The 19,620-nt window shown below is 33.9% G+C and overlaps 1 protein-coding gene across 1 annotated transcript in view; it reads right to left on the bottom strand.

The window, feature by feature from the left end:
* Positions 1–19,620, bottom strand: part of LOC130219594 (mucin-2-like) — a 68,754-nt gene that overhangs the window by 24,332 nt on the left and 24,802 nt on the right. The window contains exons 24-40 of the mRNA XM_056452027.1: positions 18,297–18,347; positions 16,801–16,857; positions 16,103–16,159; positions 13,632–13,691; positions 12,135–12,185; positions 11,078–11,128; positions 10,697–10,750; positions 10,149–10,190; positions 9,913–9,960; positions 9,479–9,532; positions 9,002–9,052; positions 8,103–8,156; positions 6,286–6,342; positions 5,959–6,009; positions 4,667–4,768; positions 4,448–4,495; positions 3,177–3,233 (exon numbers count right to left, since the gene is read on the bottom strand). Coding sequence (XP_056308002.1) covers positions 3,177–3,233; positions 4,448–4,495; positions 4,667–4,768; positions 5,959–6,009; positions 6,286–6,342; positions 8,103–8,156; positions 9,002–9,052; positions 9,479–9,532; positions 9,913–9,960; positions 10,149–10,190; positions 10,697–10,750; positions 11,078–11,128; positions 12,135–12,185; positions 13,632–13,691; positions 16,103–16,159; positions 16,801–16,857; positions 18,297–18,347 — 945 coding nt within the window. The remainder of the gene's footprint in view (positions 1–3,176; positions 3,234–4,447; positions 4,496–4,666; positions 4,769–5,958; positions 6,010–6,285; positions 6,343–8,102; positions 8,157–9,001; positions 9,053–9,478; positions 9,533–9,912; positions 9,961–10,148; positions 10,191–10,696; positions 10,751–11,077; positions 11,129–12,134; positions 12,186–13,631; positions 13,692–16,102; positions 16,160–16,800; positions 16,858–18,296; positions 18,348–19,620) is intronic.

Genomic DNA, 19,620 nt, shown 5'->3' with positions numbered 1-19,620 from the left:
GGTCCGTCGGGGCCCTCAGGTTCAGGATGTTAACCATCAAAAACGTGGTGTCACAAATTCAGTCCGAGGACTGGTTTGTGACAATAGACCTGAAAGACGCATACTTCCATATATCCATCCTTCCCCAACACAGGAAGTACCTGAGGTTCGCTTTCGGGGGCGAAGCGTTCCAGTATCGGGTTCTTCCATTCGGTCTAGCTCTGTCACCTCGAACCTTCACCAAAGTAGTCGAAGCGGCACTAGCACCACTTCGTATGCAGGGTATATGTATCCTAAACTACATAGACGATTGGCTAATTCTAGCTCAGACTCACGATATGGCAGTTCGACATCGAGATGTCGTTCTTACCCATATCAGAAGGTTGGGGTTTCGGTTGAACACCGCAAAAAGTGTGCTTGTTCCAGCCAGGATGACCATTTTTTTAGGTGTGCTATGGGACTCCATGACGATGCGAGCACGTCTGTCCCCGCCACGAATCGCTTCGATTCAGTCAGCCGTACACAGAGTCAAACTAGGCCAGTTCATCACTGTGAAACACTTTCAGAGAGTGTTGGGTCTCATGGCAGCAGCAGCCAGCATGATTCCGTTTGGTCTGCTGTACATGAGACCCCTGCAGTGGTGGCTCAAATCCAGGGGGTTTTCCCTCAAGGGGAATCCTTTCCGCATGATCAAGGTCTCGCGGCGCTGCCTTCGAGCCTCAAGTATGTGGAAAATGCCCTGGTTCCTGTCCCAGGGCCCAGTGTTGGGGGCTGTCTGTCATCGCGTCATGCTTATGACAGATGCTTCTTTAACGGGCTGGGGAGCAACCCTGAGGGGGCTTCCTGCAGCGGGACAATGGGGAGAACATCATCATTCTTGGCACATAAACTGCCTGGAGATGATGGCCGTGTTTCTGGCCTTAAAACACTTTCTCCCCGATTTAAGGGGCCATCATATTCTAGTCCGCACGGACAACACATCGGTGGTTGCTTACATCAACCATCAGGGGGGTCTGAGGTCTCGAATGCTATGCAAGCTGGCACATCAGATCCTCCTGTGGGCCCAGAACAAAATTCTGTCCATCAGGGCAATGTATGTCCCGGGCCATCTGAACAAGGGAGCAGATCTCCTGTCGAGGCAGGGGGTGAGATCCGGGGAATGGAAACTTCACCCCGAGGTGGTGGAGACCATTTGGGAAAAATTCGGGAGAGCGCAGGTAGACCTGTTTGCTTCCCAAGAGACCACGCATTGCATACTGTGGTTTTCTCTCTCGCATCCAGCCCCTCTGGGATTGGATGCCATGGTGCAGACGTGGCCGAGGCTTCGTCTGTATGCTTTTCCCCCGGTCGCTCTGCTCCCAGGAGTCCTGGAGAGGGTCCGTCAAGACAGGATTCAGTTACTGCTGGTAGCCCCGTTTTGGCCTACGAGAATTTGGTTTTCAGACCTCATAGCCCTGCTGGCGGGTCTCCCGTGGGAGATCCCCATCAGGAGGGACCTTCTGTCCCAGGCGGGAGGAATGATACTTCATCCCCAACCCGACCTGTGGAAACTGTGGGTGTGGCCTCTGAGGGGGCCCACCTCATAGAGTATGGACTGTCAACCGAGGTTGCTCAGACCATTCTAAGCTCCAGGGCTCCCTCCACAAGGAAGCTTTATGCCCTAAAATGGGCTCTCTTTTCAGCTTGGTGTAGAGAACACCAGCTGAACCCAGTCAGCTGTCAGGTAGTCTCAGTGCTGGAATTTCTCCAAGATCGCCTGTCTGCTGGGTTAGCTGCATCCACTCTGAGAGTGTATGTTTCAGCTATAGCGGCCTACCGTTCCCCCCTAGATGATGAGTAACTAGGGCAGGACCCGCTTATTCGTCGCTTCCTACGTGGAGCCATAAGGCTAAGGCCTGTCAGCACACACAGAGTACCGACATGGGATTTAACATTGGTGCTCGAGGGCATCTCTGTTCCCCCATTTGAGCCACTGCAGGAGGCTTCAGATAAGTTTCTGACATTAAAAACAGCTTTTTTATTAGCTATTTCTTCTCTAAAAAGGGTTGGTGACCTCCAGGCTCTGTCGGTTGCACCTTCATTTCTGGAGTTTGCTCCGGGCATGTCCAAAGCCTTTCTTTATCCCAGACCTGGGTATGTGCCGAAGGTGCCCACTCATGTGGCGAGACCTGCTGTGCTGCAGGCCTTTAATCCGCCCCCATTTCAGTCGTCGGACCAAGAGAAATTGAATTTACTCTGCCCAGTTAGGGCTCTGGATACGTATGTTAACCGGGTTAGCAACTGGAGAAAGAGTGAGCAGTTACTGGTCTGCTTCGGACCCTCAAAGAGGGGGAGTCCGGCGAACAAGCAGACTATAAGTAATTGGATAGTTGAGACTATTTCGGTTACCTATCAGGTTGCTGGACGTCCCGCACCTAAATTTAAGGCCCACTCCACAAGGGCTGTAGGGGCCTCCAAAGCTTCTATTTCGGGCTCTGCCCTTTTGCCTGTTACTTCTTTCAAGCAAATTTGAAGTTAACACTGATGGCTCAGTGCAGGCTTTTATACTCTCTGGTCTGACGACACCGCTTAATTACATTAGATTGATTTCACATGTGCTTCAAGACGCGTATAAAAGAGGTGTTCCCCTAGCGTTCTGGTTAGACGCAGTGTCTCGTTCCCTCTCGGGGAACTATGGTTACATACGTAACCTGAGACGTTAGTGGTGCACATTTGGCATCATCCAATGTTTAAGACAGATAATCCAAAAAGAAAACTAGAGGTGACACTTTTAATGTATAAAAATAAAATGTTATTTTGTGAATAAGAGGTGAAAAAATACAGCATTGACAACACCTTGACATAAAATTTGTATAGACCACATACAAAACTATATTATGCACTGCCAGAATAGAACTTTAAACTCATATGTGATTTATTTGCATGGACTGAACTCTGAAATTTCAGAGTAACTTCACAAGGTAAATCCACTATCAAAAAGTGACCAGTCACTTAAGATTCATTTCACTGATAGTATCACACACATATTTTTTCAAGATTTTTATATAAATTTCAATGTGTCTTTGTGGTAATTACTTTTGGCCATGATATTCATTTAGTGAAAAGTCTGATATTGTGAAAATATTGAGAAAACAAAATAGGATCAACAACACCAAGACAATTGTTTTACATAATGTTGGCAGAATAAAAATACTCACTTGTAGAAGCTGATGTTGTAGACACAGTTGTAGGAGTGTGTGTTGTGGAAGTGGCTGCTGGGACATTTTGAAGAATTAAGAAATAGAATCACAAGGACCTGAATATTTCTTCACATTCTTACACTTTCACATATAATAAAATTCTGCATTGTACTCAAAAGGTGATACACATACACTATATTGCAAAAAGCTGAGATATGCAATTGCACCAAAAATAGAAAACAATTAAGTAATATTTAAATGCTTAAAAAGAACAGATTGGTGAGAATGGTCTATCATTTAAAAACTATTTTCATTTTGTGGAAATTAAAAAAGGCAGGAAATTTTAATTATCGGAGAAGTAAAGTTTTGTGCATGTTCACTTTATAAGCTTTATTAAACTTACTAAAGCTCAAGGAGGTTTAATAATCAATGTTTATAATAATTGTACATGACAACAATGCAAACAGAAACAAAATACGGCACCTCTGTCTTCAGTGGCTTAGTTCAAATTGATGTGCATAATGTGAATTGGTCACAGTAATATTAGCCTTTCTTTAATGCAGTGACCGTGATTGTAACAATAATGAGACAAACAAAACAGGATTTTTCTGGACCTCCATTGAACATCTAATTACAAATGTCCAATGAAAAATAAGAAATTGTATGAAGTGAATTCATTTGTAAATGAAAGAAATGATAACCATTTTGAAAATAGACATGACCAGGTTGTACATACGAGATGCAGAATCTGACACTCAAGACTTACACATGCATATTTATTGAAAGAGGAAGAAAAACCTATTTGTGACTTGTGTAATAATATTTTGACGATAATACATATTTAATAGAATGTGCGTTTTTAAATTATATTAGAGAACATTTTTATTCGGGAAATAATTAAGTGAAATGTTTGAAAAGGTGCCTTCTGGAGCACCTTTTGAATATTTATCTTTAATCAAACTAAAGATTGTATATGACTCTTTTCAGTGTTGTTGCTACTTGTATACTTTTTTTTTTTTTTTTACAATGTAATGTATGTTTGTTAAGAAACTAATTTGATTTTATGATTATATATTGTATATTTATTCATATATGTTTTTGCCATGAATATAGCCAATGCTGCTGATATGGCATTAAAACATAAATAAATAAATAAATAAATAAATAAATAAATAAATAAATAAATAAATTAATTAATTAATTAATTAATTAATTAATAAATTAATAAATAAATAAATAAATGTCTAATTAATATGGTCACACAATATTCAGAAAATAAAAATACTCACTTGAAGCAGATGAAGGAGTTGGAGGAGTATATGTTGTGGCAGTGGCTGCTGGGAAATTTGAAGATCAAAGACATAGAATCACAAGTTTCTGAATATCTCTTGATATGATAACAGAAACAGCATCCATCCATCCATCCATCCATCTGATTTCTTTGAGTTCCAGATTTCTAATGATAATTTTATGTAATGCATATAAAATGTATTGATAATAACACTCACTTGAAGACACTGATGTTTGAGTTGAGTTTGATGTTTGAGTTGAGCCTGATGTTTGAGTTGAGCTTGATGTTTGGGTTGAAGAAGAGTCTGTTGTTTCAGTGGCTGTTGGCACATTTTAGATCAAGAAAAATAAATTCAACTTTCTTAATATTTTTTTGACATGCTTGCAAAAAACATTTTGGCATACAGTGAAATTGAATGTTCGTTTAATACACAAATAAATAATATAAACATTAGACACCACTGTAAACTAAGTATTTTTCATATAACAGAAGGTGCTTTATACTTTGGAAGTGATTTGAAATACCTGAAGCAGCAATTATTATAATTCTAAATTAGCACTGAAATACCAAAACTTTTGTATGAGGAACTACTTTCTTTCGCCATTCATTCACATATGCAACTGACGTCAGAACAGCTAGTATTTGAATGATTCTCTAGCATGATGTCTAACGTTAAATTGATGACAAAACAGATGATTTTGCTCACATTTTAAGATTATAAGGCTGAACGGCATGAAATGCCATCAGTCTACAGAGATTCCCCAGTATTTCTCTGTTGCAATCGGAATATCACAATAATTAACCCTGAAAAAGCCAAAGCAGCGCAAACACTACTGGACTACTGTTGTGTTTGCGATAAGGAAAACGCTAAACATATGCGGGCATTACTTTCTTTATTTTACTGAACTAATCTGCAGTAATGAAAACAGGAGACTCATTAGATACAAACAGATGGCCAACCAAAAACTCAGGGTTATACAAAGAGTGGCCGACACAAAATACATACATTCCTGATAAGAGTCCCATTTCACACTCAAAAAACTACAATTACTAGGGTATAAATACAGCACTGCAACATAAAAAAGAGAAAGTCACTTACAAGTTTTCTAATGATTTGTTCAACTCTTGTTTAAATTTATGTAAGGTTGTTTCTTCTCTAAGGGCTTATTATGCGGTTTCTGTCGCCATCTTGTGTATGGCGCTGTATCTCCGAAATTATAAATATATAAAATAGACACTATCCTTATGAATAAACTGCATAGTTGCAATCTAAACAACTACATTCTTGCCTAAAAAGCCTCAAAAGTTCATGATGTTGTCCAACAGCTGCAATATTTGTCAAACTGTAGTAAGTCTATTGATCTGCTTTCACTCTATATGGGCAGAGTAATACAGAAGGGTGAGGAGGCTGTAGGAGTTCTGGTATTGCAGAATATCACACTCCTATCAGCCAATCCGATTCGAAAACCAGATAGAACTGTTGTATAAATGTATATATAAATTACTCACATGTAGGTCCTGTTGATTGAGTTGTGTGAGAACTTGTAATGGTATGAGATGCTGAAATATTTAGGTAGAAAGAGACAGAAAATATTACTTAAAACGACAATTTCTACAATAAATTAATATTAGTGGAATAACAAATAACTTAAATTGTAAACTGTGTAAAAATAGCTTTTCCTAATGAAAATTCTGTGAAAACGAGTAAAGATTGGTAAGGTTTCGTAAGTTTCCTTTTTCGTAAGTTTTTTTTTTGGCCATGTACAAACACAATATGGGTCCAACAACTTTAGCGTTTATTTGTTCACACAATATTCCACTAATAAAAACGCTCACTTGATGTTGGAGTTGATGTTTGAGAGTCAGTTGAAGTGTAGTCTGTCGTGTCAGTGCCTGTGTGGAAATTTTTAACAAAGAAGAAAAAGATTATCTTAATAGAATAGAAATTTAAATTTGTGTTGTTTCTTGACAAGCTTTCGAAAGCATTTTTACCGTACAACACAATTCTTGAAAAAGAAAGGTTAGTAGGTGATTTGTAATACACAAAGTACATTATTTATTACAACCCGCAATCAGAAAAAGTTTAAACGATCTGGAAAATGCAAATAAAAAAAGAAAGTAATGATTTTAAAATTTCATTTCATTTGTATTTCATTGCAGACAATATGAACACAATATTTAATGTTTTGTCTGGTCAACTTCATTTCATTTGTAAATAGACATCCTTTCCTGTCATTCAGACCTGCAACACACAGCAAAAATAGTTGGGACAGGAGCAGTTAGGGCTAGTAATCAGATAAATTGGTTAAATAATGATGTGATATGAAGCAAGGTATACAGTATCAACAGGTGATTGTAATTATGATTTGGTACAAAAGCAGCATCCAAGAAAGGTCTAGTCCTTTAGGAACAAAGATGAGTCAAGCATTGCCAGTTTGCCAACAAATATAATTAGAAAATTATTGAAATGTTTAAAAACAATATACCGTAAAGAAAGATATGAAGACATCTGTAAATTCCAATTTTAACAGTGTGTAACATCATTAAACGTTTTAAGGAATCTGGAGGAATTTCAGTGCATAAAGGACAAGGGCGCAAGCCTAAGCTGAAAAATTGTGATCTCACTGTATCAAGAATCATCATTTATCTATAAGCGATATCACCACATGGGCTCAGGACCACTTTAGCAAACCTTTGTCAAGTACCACTATAATTAGTTACATCACAAATGCCAGTTAAAACTGTACTGTGCCAAAACGAAGCCCTATGTTAACAGTGTCCAGAAACACCATTGACTTCTCTGGGCTCTGAGACATCTGGGATGAACCATCACATAGAGCAAACATGTACTGTGATGAAATGAATAAGTATTTCAGGTATTTTTTGGAAGAAATTAGATACAGAAATTGGATGCCGTGTGTTCCCGACCAAAGAAGAAAAGGATCATCCAGACTGTTACCAGTAATCAGTCCAAAAGCCAGGGTCTGTCATGGGTTGTGCATTCAAGAAAACATCTTTTCTAGTGATGTCAATGCATATTTCAGCAAGACTATGCAAAACCACATTCTGCACATATTACAAAGTCCTGGCTGTGGAGGAAGAGGATGCAGGTACTTGACTGGTCTGCCTGCAGTCCCGACCTGTCTCCAATAGAAATTTTATGGTGTGTTTTGAAGCATAAAATGTGACAACGAAGACCCCATACTGTTGCCCAACTTAAGACTTGTTTGCAGGAAGAATGGGACAAAATTACACCTAAAACATTTCATTACTTGGTGTCTTCAGTCTCTAAACATCTTTTAAGTGTTGTGAAAAGGAATGGACATTTTTTTACAAAGTGGTGAATGCTTTACTGTTCCAAATTTTTTTAATGTGTTGTAAGAACCAAAATTGGAATAGGTGTTTATTTTCAAAACAAAACAAAAAAAAAACTAACTAAAAGAACACAATAAATAATGTTTGTTGTATTGTCTGCAATGAAATACAAGTCAAAGTTAATTTAGAAATCACTTCTTTGTTTTTTTATTTTTTTTATTTGTGTTTTCCATACTGTGCCAACTTTTTTTTTTTGATTTGGGGTTGTAATATAGAAATAGTAAAACTCCCCTCATAAATTGTACAGACAACTCTTAAATATTACTCATATGACTTACTTGAATAGGCTGTTGTTTGAGAAGAAGTTGAAGAGCCTGTACTGGTTTGTGATGCTGAAATATACAAAAAAAATAAGAAATATATTTTTAAATAATAATTCATAGCTTAAAATAACATTTTAAATGCAATGAAGTGCTGTATCACAAGACCTGTCAAAATAATTACACATTAATCTAACAGTTAACAGCAAGTTTTCTGAATAAAAATGCTGTCATTTTGGGAAGATTGAAGTAATGACCTAGGAGGAGTTCAAAAATAGCTTTTTAGGAAATTTGAGGATGGAAGAAAACAAGTGATTAAAAGGCATAATGGTCGAGCTTGACAATGGAATAATAAGAGTTCTAAGGTTATATTTCAAAATGCACTTGAAAAAAAAAATCACATTTCTTTAGCTGATGAACACACAAGCTAAATATAGTTGTCAGTTTATCATGAAGTGCTTCATCTTGTTCAGTACAAACAGCTGTTGGGATGTGTAAAACTGAACAACTAGCTGTGTAAGGAACACTACACTTGTTACCATGTAGATGTGTATGAATAAATAGATACTTCTTTGTGGAACTGCAGTCTCGCCGTCTTCTTTATTTCACCAACCAACATACAACAACTTCCGTGTCCAACACATAAATTCCTAAGGGCATTCTCAGTAACCTCTTACAAACACAAAGGAGAGACAAGCTACCATAAATATAATCTACATCCCCCCTCTTAGAAGAGGATACCAGAGCATGCATTACAAATAAAATTGAAATAGAATGCCACCCAGAATAAAGGCAATAATCAGTCTTAGTACCAACAGGATTCCAGCACCTTAAATTCCAGTACCAAATTATCATGAATCTGTAATCATCCACTAAAATGTTTACAAAATTCTCCATGAATTAAAAAAAAAACTCACTTGAAGTTGATGTTTGAGATACAGTTGTAGAAGAGGTTGTTGTGGCAGTGGCTGCATGGAAAGGTTGATGAAGAAAATAATAAAAACAAATTATGTATTGCACAAAGTGTTAATAGAATAAGATATTATTATTATTATTATTTATGAATGGCATTGCAGGAAATTTGTATGAATCATTGCTACGTTTTTCAAATTTAAGCACTGTACTAAGATAAAAATGATTAGATTTTTAGCTTCTCTATTAAGTCACTCTATGAATAAAATCGTCACTCAATAAAGCAACTGACATGCTTACGAAAACATTTTTGCATATATGTCTGTGTTTAAAGATAATTGCACAAATACTAATTCATTATTTGTTTTTAAGTTTTAAGTGTATCTAATACACCTGAAAGAAACTGCTTTTTAATAATAAAAAATTATCAGTTTTTCACAATTTAAATGTTTTCACTGTAGTCCATGAATACAAATACTCACTTGAAGAAGTTGATGTTGGAGACTCAGTTGATGAAGTATGTGTCATGGCAGTGGCTTTTATTTTTGAGGAAAAAATCAAATCAAATTATGTATTGCAAGAATTTTTTATAAAATATTATATCAATTCAGTTCAGTTTTTATGAATGAAAATGCAACAAATATTTCAATCAAGGTGGCATTTCCCAAAATCAGAAAATTAGTTTTTAAATAAAACGCAGATAAAAAATGTTATCCTCATACTTTTGTACTAAGGCATTGTGCTAAGATTAAAAACAATTAGCATTTTAGCTTCTCTATCACCTTTTTAAGCAATAAAATCTAATACAACCAAAAGCTTATTTTTGGAATGATAAAACTTATAATGTGTCAGTGTGACAGTCATTGTACAACTTCTAATTATCAATTTTTAATTAAAATGTTTACAAAATACTCACTTGAAGGAGTGGATGTTTGAGACCCAGTTGAAGAAGAGTCAGTGGCTGCTGGAACATTTTGATAAAGAAAAGAGTCAAACATTTGTTAAGATTTCTTGATAGTTTTACAAAGGTTCTCATGTGCTGAAGCTTGATGCTTAGAATATTGAAATGCTGATTTTTACAATATATCAACAATACAATGGTAAAACCATCTGCATAAAGTATTTAGAGAACTGTACATAATGATACAATACTTGTATGGGATGTTGTTTGAGTGCTTGCACTGGTAGAGGGTGCTGAAATACATAATACATAAATGCATTAAATATTATTTATATAATACTGAAATTCTTAAAGCAAAACTGAGCTGTCATCATATACTTTTGCATTCTGATGTTGTGCTAAGGTAAAAACAGTTAGCATGTTAGCTTCCTCAACAAAAGGTGGCTTTTTTCTTGCAATGATTCATTGACCAAAAATAAAAAGATGCATACATAAAAATTGTTGGATTTTAAAAAACAGTTGTAAATTTTGTTAAAGTTATTTTTTATGGTGAAACACATAATTGTAAACAGTACACATTTAATCAATTGATGTTGCTGATGCTTGATATTCAGAAGGTGATTTTTATTCACCTGAATCATATATTATTGCAATATCCCTGCACAATATGGTAAAACTTTCCAAATATAGTAAACTGTGCATATATATATATATATATATATATATATATATATATATATATATATATATATATATATATATATATATATATATATATATATATATATATATTGCTTACTTGTAGGTGTTGTGTGAGTCTCATTTGTGGACAAGCTTGTACTGGCAGGTGTTGCTGAAATATAAAGATGTTTTTAAAAAAATTATAATATTGAAATGCTTAAAAGCGATTCCACATGCAATTAAATGATGTATTAATGTATAAAAGGTTAGCATTTTAGCTTCTCTATTAAGGTAACTTCATGAAGTTTTGTTAATATTTGTTTACAGTTTGTTTAAATGATAAAATCTATTACAACAGTTTTTTGAATGAGGAAAATGATGAGAGTGTGACAGTCCTATTGTATAAACAGGATTCCAGCACCTCTAATTAACTTGAACCTCTAATTATCAACTATTAATTCAAATGTTTACAGATGAGTCCATTAATAAAATTACTCACTTGGAAAAGTTGATGTTTGAGTTGAAGAAGAGTGTGTCGTTGCAGTGGCTGCTGAGACATTGTGATGTAAAAAAATATATAATAATTATACCTCTTGACAAGTATACAAAACACACCCCTAACAAATCTATCTTTCATATTTTTAATAGGAAGCTATACAATATTATGTATATTTGTCCATATACATTAGATTAGTCAGTACTGAAGCCAAATCTGAAGCTAATGTAACGAAATAACTTGCAATAACAGTCCAAAAGCTAGTACACCCAAATTTATATGTTATAGAGAAATATTAAATACAAATTTTAAAAAGAGGAAAAATCAAGAGAAGCAAAAAGAATCTTTTAGGTTGTATTTTTTATTCAATTGTATTATATTTCATATTTTGCTTGGTGACTAAAATATTATTTAAATAAATATATCTGTTTAATAAATCTGTTTTGTTTAAACGAACCAAAATACATTGCCTTTATTCACTGAGAAACGGATATAATATTCATTTTCAAAATAGAGTGTACTCAGTTATGCTGAGCACTATATAATATAAATATTATATACAATTGTGTTAATAATGCACTGTCATGTTATATTACAGTTTTTCATGATATTAAAATTGCTGATGCTAGCTACACAGGATTTTAAAATGTACAATATACATCAATACCTTCCTTATAAACTATTTATATAATACTGAAATGCCTAAAGCAACAGTTATCATCATATATTTTTGTAATATGACGGTGTATAAAAACAGCTATTTTAGCTTCCCTTACAAAAGCAGACCTTTGTCATTTGTGCGCAATGACATGAATCATTGACAAAAAAATAAAGAAATAACATGAATTTGTCCAAAACTAAAATTATTTTGTTGCATTTTAAACAAAGATTGTTAATTTTAAAACACAAACAAAAATACAAAAAAAATTTATCATCTGGAAAGTTGCATAAAATTGATAGTGATGTGAATTACATGAAGTACCAATTATTACCTTATTGCAATAACTGTATAATGCTAAAGCTCTCCTACAGTAGTCAAGTGTGTTTATATATTACTTACTTAAAGGTGTTGTTGTTTGAGTCTCAGTTGTAGAAGAGCTGGTAGGCAGTGCTGAAATATATAGATGTTTTTAAAAAATGTAAATAATTTTAGTAATATTGCAATATTTTTGTAATATTAAATATTATGGGGCGGCATGATGGCTCAGTGGTTAGCACTGTCGCCTCAAAGCAAGAAGGCTGCTGGTTCTAGTCCTGGCTGGGCCAGTTAGAATTTTTGTGTGGAGTTTGCATGTTCTCCCTGTGTTGGTGTGTGTTTCCTCCTGGTGCTCCGGTTTCCCCCACAGTTCAAAGACATGCTCTATAGGTGAATTAAATAAACTAAATTGTCTGTAGTGTATGAGTGTGTGTGTGAACGAAAGTTTATGGGTGTTTTCCCGTACTGGTTTGCGGCTGGAAGGCTGCGTAAAACAAACTGTATGCTGGAATAGTTGGTGGTTTATTCTGCTTTGGCGACCTCTGAAAGAGAGACTAAGCTGAAGGAAAATGAATGAATGAAATATTATGGTTGAGCTTTGGGTCGACTGAGAAAAGAACAAGTTCACCCCATATATAGAATCACTTTTCTTAACCTGCAGTCTGTGCCCCTGTGTATTGATGGGTACTCTATACTGCTCAGTGAGCGCCGTCTTTCGGATGAGATGTTAAACCGAGGTCCTGACTCTGTGGTCGTTAAATTATTAAGTATGAAAATTACTAACCTTGTGCATGCGGGCACTCATTTAAACCTCTGCAAGTTTACTCCCAGGATGTCCTTCGAAAAGAGTAGGGGTGTAACCCCTGGCATCCTGGCCAAAATTTCCCACTGGCCTTTGTCCATCATGACCTCCTAACCATTTTGAGTGTCCAAAAAAAGCACTATATAAAATTATTATTATTAAACATGGGAAGGGCCCATGTTGGCTTTTTGTTGGCACAGTGGGCCCTGCACGGGGAGCCCTCACCTAGTCCCCAGGAAGCTGTCACTAGGCCCACACTGACCCTGTATTTAAAAAATTACAATAGTGCATCCATTTATTTGTGTGCATGAAAGTAAATGAGTAAACGCACATGAGTTGTTCTTCTGTTAGTAAACTTGCAGAGGTTTAAATGAGTGCCCGCATGCACAAGGGTAGTAATATTCATACTACATGACCAAACTAGTCTGCTTTAGATTGGGCAATCTGAAAAATGCTTTAAAAAATTTAAAAACAGATTATTGTATATGTGTGGTCTAAGTTGTTCTTGTTTTTTACCCCATACATTAACAACACATTTTAGTACAGATGTTTTTAATGATCATAATTTATTCCTGAAAACGTCCATAAGAATATTTAATGCAAAATGTGTACATATGAATGTTTAGTTTAGACCCATTGTTTTTATTATTTGTTGTTTATGTTTATAAAGTATAAACTGGATTCCCAAGTTGTAGTATGAACAGGATTCACCACACCTTTAATTAACTTAAACATCTAATTATCAATTAAACTGTTTACACATAAATAAAACTACTCACTTGAAGTTGATGTTTGAGACTCGGTTGAAGTTGAAGAAGAGTGAGTTGTGGCAGTGCCTGCTGGGACATTTTGATGAGGGAAACAATCAAACATTTCTTATATTTCTTGAAAGATTTACAAAACATTTTTGCATTCAGTGAAATCCTGCTTTGCAATAAAATGTGCGACACAAATGTAATGAAAATTAAAGAGAGGATTGCAGGATGTAAATTTTTTCCATGCCATTGAAATTGCTGATGCTAGATACTGAGGATTTCTAAATGTATATAATTATTTGATACATCAACTAAACATAAATATATTAAAAAAAAAAAAAAACATAAAAAATAATTGAATAAGTATATTATTTATATGTGCAGTTATTTGAGTTGCAGAAGTGCTTATGCTGTGTTCACACCAGATGTGTCTTGCATGAATAAATCACGCTAATTGTGCGTAAATAGACACCTGAACATTGTGAGTTTATCGTATCATTTGCGCGTGAAATCACTTCACAATAGAATTTACGTCATGGGCCTGCCCAGTGTCTGAAAAACAGCCACTAGATCCTTTCTGAAGTGCACCCAGCTCTGAGAGTTTATAAACTCCTCCAGATACATGCCTAGATGATGGAAGCTTTCATTGGGGCTTCCGAATGAGCCAAGCCCAGTTTGATGAGCTGTTTTCCGGTGTCGGCAGGAGGATTTCCCCTCGGCACAAACACTACAGGTGCTATGTCATAATTACACTCATATGAGAACAAGCTCCTGATTGGTTAACATGGAGTTAACATACATCCACTGAAGTTCAGAGTAATTCGCACGTTAGGTGTTTCAAATGTGAAAAACTCTCAATTCATGTCCACTTCACTTGCGCGAATTGCATCTTTCATGCCGCCTCATTTGCGCAAATAGTGCCACAGTATGTCTATTCGCGTCTTTGTATTGACTAAACCATTACACTTGGAAAAAGGTTCTACAAATACATAATCTACTAAAATTTAATTTAAGTGATACGGAAATATTTAAAGGAACAAAGTTATCCTCATATTTTAGTATTTTGTCTATGTGATATATTGTCTTATTTATTAACAAAAAATGAATACAATATTAATTCAACTTAATTATTTAAAATAAAAATAATTAACTAAAATGTAGTAATTACAATTAATTTATTAAAAAGGTATAAAACAAAATTACATTAAATGTAATATTTTTTTATAAAAAATTAATTTCTTTAAATTAATTAATTAAAACATGAATTTGTTGTATTTATATGATGACAATGATTGTTCATTTTTAAAAGTTATTTAATCGTGGTGAAAATTTACCAATTTATTAGTTATTACAATATTTGCAATAACTGTAAAATTTCAAAACTCTCCAAATATAGTCAATTGTACATATATATTACTTGTAGGTGTTGTTGTTTGAGTCTCAGTTGTAGTTGTATAGATCAGAGCTGCATTTTCAAAATGCCACTAATGGAGCTAGGTGAACTTAAGCTGATGATGCTTTTGGAAAACACTAGAAGAATTTGTCTAAGAAAATTTTCAGATAATTAGTTTTTAAATAAAAGATAGAACTAGTACAATTTTATTCTCACATATTGTTGTACTTGTTGTGTTGAGATTAAAAACTGTTAGCATTTTAGCTTGTCTATCAAGTTACTCCATGAATACAAATTTTGGATTGAGCTGACATGCTCACAAAAGCATTTTTGCACACAATTAAAAGCAGTAACACTTTATTTTGATGAACCATTTGAGTATTAGTAGACTGTCTGCTTAATATCTGTTGATACTGCTCCTTCAACAGACATTTAACTGACTATAAGAAACAAGACCCTGTCAACTTACACTAACCCTAACAACAACCTTAACCCCAACCTAATAGTCTACTTATAATCTAATGAAAGCTAGTTGTCAGGTTACTTAAATTCAACAAAGGGACCATCAAAATAAAGTTTAACCTTAAAAGCAAGATAAGTCATTAAAAAAAAATCTTATTTTTTTATTTCTTTATTTTCTTAAACATATTTTTTCTGTACAGATTATTTTAAAGTGACAATCTAATACAACTAAAAGCAACTATGCTTTTTAAGTGAGCAAAATTATGATACTGTGGCAGTTTTATGCTGCAGTCACACTAAAGTTTGAGCATGCGAAATTCTGTTGTACGACACTGCAAAAAGGGGCTGGATTAAACAAGATGATTAGACATTAAAAAAACGAGCAATTAGTCCATATTTTAAAAGTCTGTACAGAGAGGTCATGTTTTGATCTTCCATTTGTCTCAAGCAGTTATTTGATGCGATTTCACAGGTTTGTCGCATTCGCTTGATTATGAATAGAAGTCTATGGGGCAAAAAGTGCAGTGTGACCGCGGCTTTAGTATAAACAGCATTCCAGTAGCTCTAATTAAATTGAACCTTTATGTACCCACTATCAATTAAAATGTTCACTCAGTAGCCCATGAATAAAAATACTCACTAGAAGTTGTTGATGTTGTAGACTCAGGTGAAGAAAAGTGTGTTGTGGCATTGGCTGCTGGGAAATTTTGATGAAGAAAATAAAAAAGATATACATTTTGTTTGTGTGTGTATATATGTATGTATGTGTATGTATGTATATATGTATGTATGTGTATGTATATATATATATATATATATATATATATATATATATATATATATATATATATATACAGATATAGATATATATATTTTTTTGCATTCAGTGAAATTCTGAAGGAACTGCACGGAAATGTTATAGAAATATTCAATATAATTAAGTCAATAATACACTTTTATGTTACAGTACACTTTCTATGTCACTGATACACTGTAAAAAAAGCTATATATGAGCTTATATATAAGCTAGTGTGCCAGAAAGAAAAAACGTAAAATAACAGCCGTTAAATTTTAGACATTTGCTGTAAAATAACAGATGGTAAATTACAGAAATTTATCAGAAATTACAATTTAGGAAAATTTCTGTAATTTAACGTCCATTATTTTAGGGTAAATGTCTGAAATTTTAACGTCCATTATTTTATGTTTTTGTAAATCTGTAAAATAACAGACTTTTTTTTTTTTGTGAGTATTGTATCTGCTAGATTCTCAGGATTTTAAAATGTTGATTATTTCAATATACATCAACAATACAACAGTACATATTACAGTACTTACTTGTGTGTGTTGTTGTTTGAGACACAGTTGTAGACGTGCTTGTACTGGTAGAGGTTGCTGAAAGACATAGATGCATTAAAAACAGAAGTGATTTAAGCAATACTGAAATGCTTAAAGCAACAAATTTATTTTCATTCTGTATATACTTGTACTTAGATTATATCAGACACCCTAGTTTTTCACGATTCCGCGATAGCTGAATCTAACGCAAAATCAACAAAAAGTCGAATATTTTTGCGATCCTGCAAAATTCTTAATTAAATGCAAAATAATCACAAAAATGTAAATAATCTCATAAAACATCCAATTCCAAACCATATAATCAAAATATATCTATTTCAATTTGCAGTGAATATGCAGCACACATGATGTATTTGAGTGTCTCTCGAAAAATGCCATCTCACCTGCTCTATCACAATCATTATATAACATTAAATGGGGGGGGTTAGCTTGTGCAGTAGCGTGAGTGATTTACATGTGAAGTTAAAGCAAAGATGCGATTAGACATCCTGTGGCACGTATTGGGTATTTTGTGCGTTTGACGCGCTTCAGACTGCAAACGAAAGTTGGAGCAAACATCTAACAAACTTAGCAATGGAACAAACAGAAAAGCAAGCAGCTTACAATAATGGAGATTAGTTCAAGGATGACGGGCGCTGGACGTGACCGAATTGAAGGACATTTTTTTTGGCTTTACAAGAAAACGCTTCCTTGCCATTGACGAATTTTACAGCAATCCGTGTTTTAGGTGTATTACAGGAGGGGGAGCCCTAACGCATGTCCTATGTGTGAGGTAAATTATGTCAGATGCTCCAGGGAGTGAAAACTGGAGAGAAAGTAAGATTGTGGATAAAAATAAGAGTACAACCTTCCTTTGGCTTAATCCCTACCATTTTAGATCTTGTTTTGACAAGAGACCAAAATAAAGAAGCTTTATTTTTATGATTTGTGTCATTGTCAATTGTCATTAAGTCAGGTTGCACACCTAACATAGTAGGTTACCTATATATATATATATATATATATATATATATATATATATATATATATATATATATATATATGTAGATCTAAAAAAAATCTTAAAAAACTAGGGGGTCTTTTATATGCTAAGGTAAAAATTATTAGCATTTTATCTTCTGCTAGGAAATGTAATATATATACAATGGCATATTTTATTGACCAAAATATATATATTTTTAAATAATATATAATTAAAATAGAATAAAAGATATTTGCTGGGTTTTTAACATCATTTGTTTATTTGGAGTAGTTTTTAATCATGCTAAAAAGTTACATATCATTGTAAACAATATGCATTTTCCTATCAATTGAAGTTGCAGATGCTTGATATTCAGTTGATGTGAAATACCTGAAGTACTGATCATTCCATATATTTTTATACTTACTCATATTATCTATTAGGATTAATATTCAGTAAGTGTAAAATGGTACAACTTTCCATATATAGCCAACTGTGCATATATATAGTTTACTTGTAGATGTTGTAGTCTCAGTTGTAGAAGAGCTTGTACTGGCAGGCGGTGCTGAAACATTTAGATGATTAAAAACAAAACATATTTTTAATAATACTGAAATGCCAACAATTAAATTCTGCATTTCAAGATGTGTCAATAGAATAGGATATCAATTCAATTCAGTTCCCTTTGACACAAATATATATCTAAGTATAAAACGATTAAAGCATTAAAATGTAAATTAAATACATCAATACAAAACTAGCTAACTCCCCCAAGTCTTCTTTAAAAGCTGGTATAAAATCAAAGTTTTAGTTTTTATTATTTAAAGAGTGTGTTAGTAGTATGTGCCTATGTGAGTCTAAAATGCGTGTACACATTGCTGATTATACACACAGGGATGCACAGAAGCATGCAAATATATCTAAATATAAAAAATTAAAGCATTAATATGTAAAAAAAAGTATATATACATATAAAAAAAATACATATTATTGTCTACGTCAATATAAAAACAGCTATTTAAAGATATTTGCATGCTTCTGTGCGTATAATGGGGGGGGGGCATTATACGCACAGAAGCATGCAAATATCTTTAAATATGAAAAATTAAAAAGGATTCAAATGTTAAAAATATATTAAAATCTACATCAATACAAAAACTGTTACTTTCCCCCCAGGTCGTCTTCACCTCAGAGGGCAGGTCTTTGTTAGAATTCAGCAATGTTGTAGCCAGTTTATTCATGAAAATGTACATTTGTTTATTGTTATAACTAGTAGTACTATAATTAGTATTATTATTGGTATTAGTATTAGTAGTATTTGTTATATACATATTTGTATTTATATTTATTGGATTATATTTATCCACTTGTCAGGTTTTTGAGATGTACTGTATGCGTATAGAGGCATAGGAACAGAAAAAATGTATGATGGGCATGGACGTATAGCACGCTTTTAATGTTTTTGTTCATTTATTTGTTTCCTTGAAATTAAAACTGAATTATTTTTTATTTTTTTATTTCTTTTATTTCTAAATTAATAAGCCTATGGAATGGATGTCTTAAGTGGAGTTTGTCCAAACCAACCACCGTTTCTAGAATCCATGGTTGAATAGAAGAGTTTTTCCGCTTACAAAGTCTGCCACGTAGATATCGAATGTGCCATAATGTTACCAACTGACTCTTAAAATGAATGGGAGATAAGACTCTGATTGGTTTAATGCACTTTATGTCCAAAACACAGTCATAACTCATTAAGGACAACCCTTTTAGACCATGCGCCATGTGCAACGACTGTTTTTCCTGTCCTTAAAATAGCAAAAGTGGATTCGGACACGTCC

This window comes from Danio aesculapii, chromosome 25 (assembly GCF_903798145.1).
Source record: "Danio aesculapii chromosome 25, fDanAes4.1, whole genome shotgun sequence".
NCBI classification, from domain to species: Eukaryota; Metazoa; Chordata; class Actinopteri; order Cypriniformes; family Danionidae; genus Danio; species Danio aesculapii.
The sequence above is the reverse complement of the archived record's forward strand: the minus strand, read 5'-3'. Positions and strand labels throughout refer to the sequence as shown.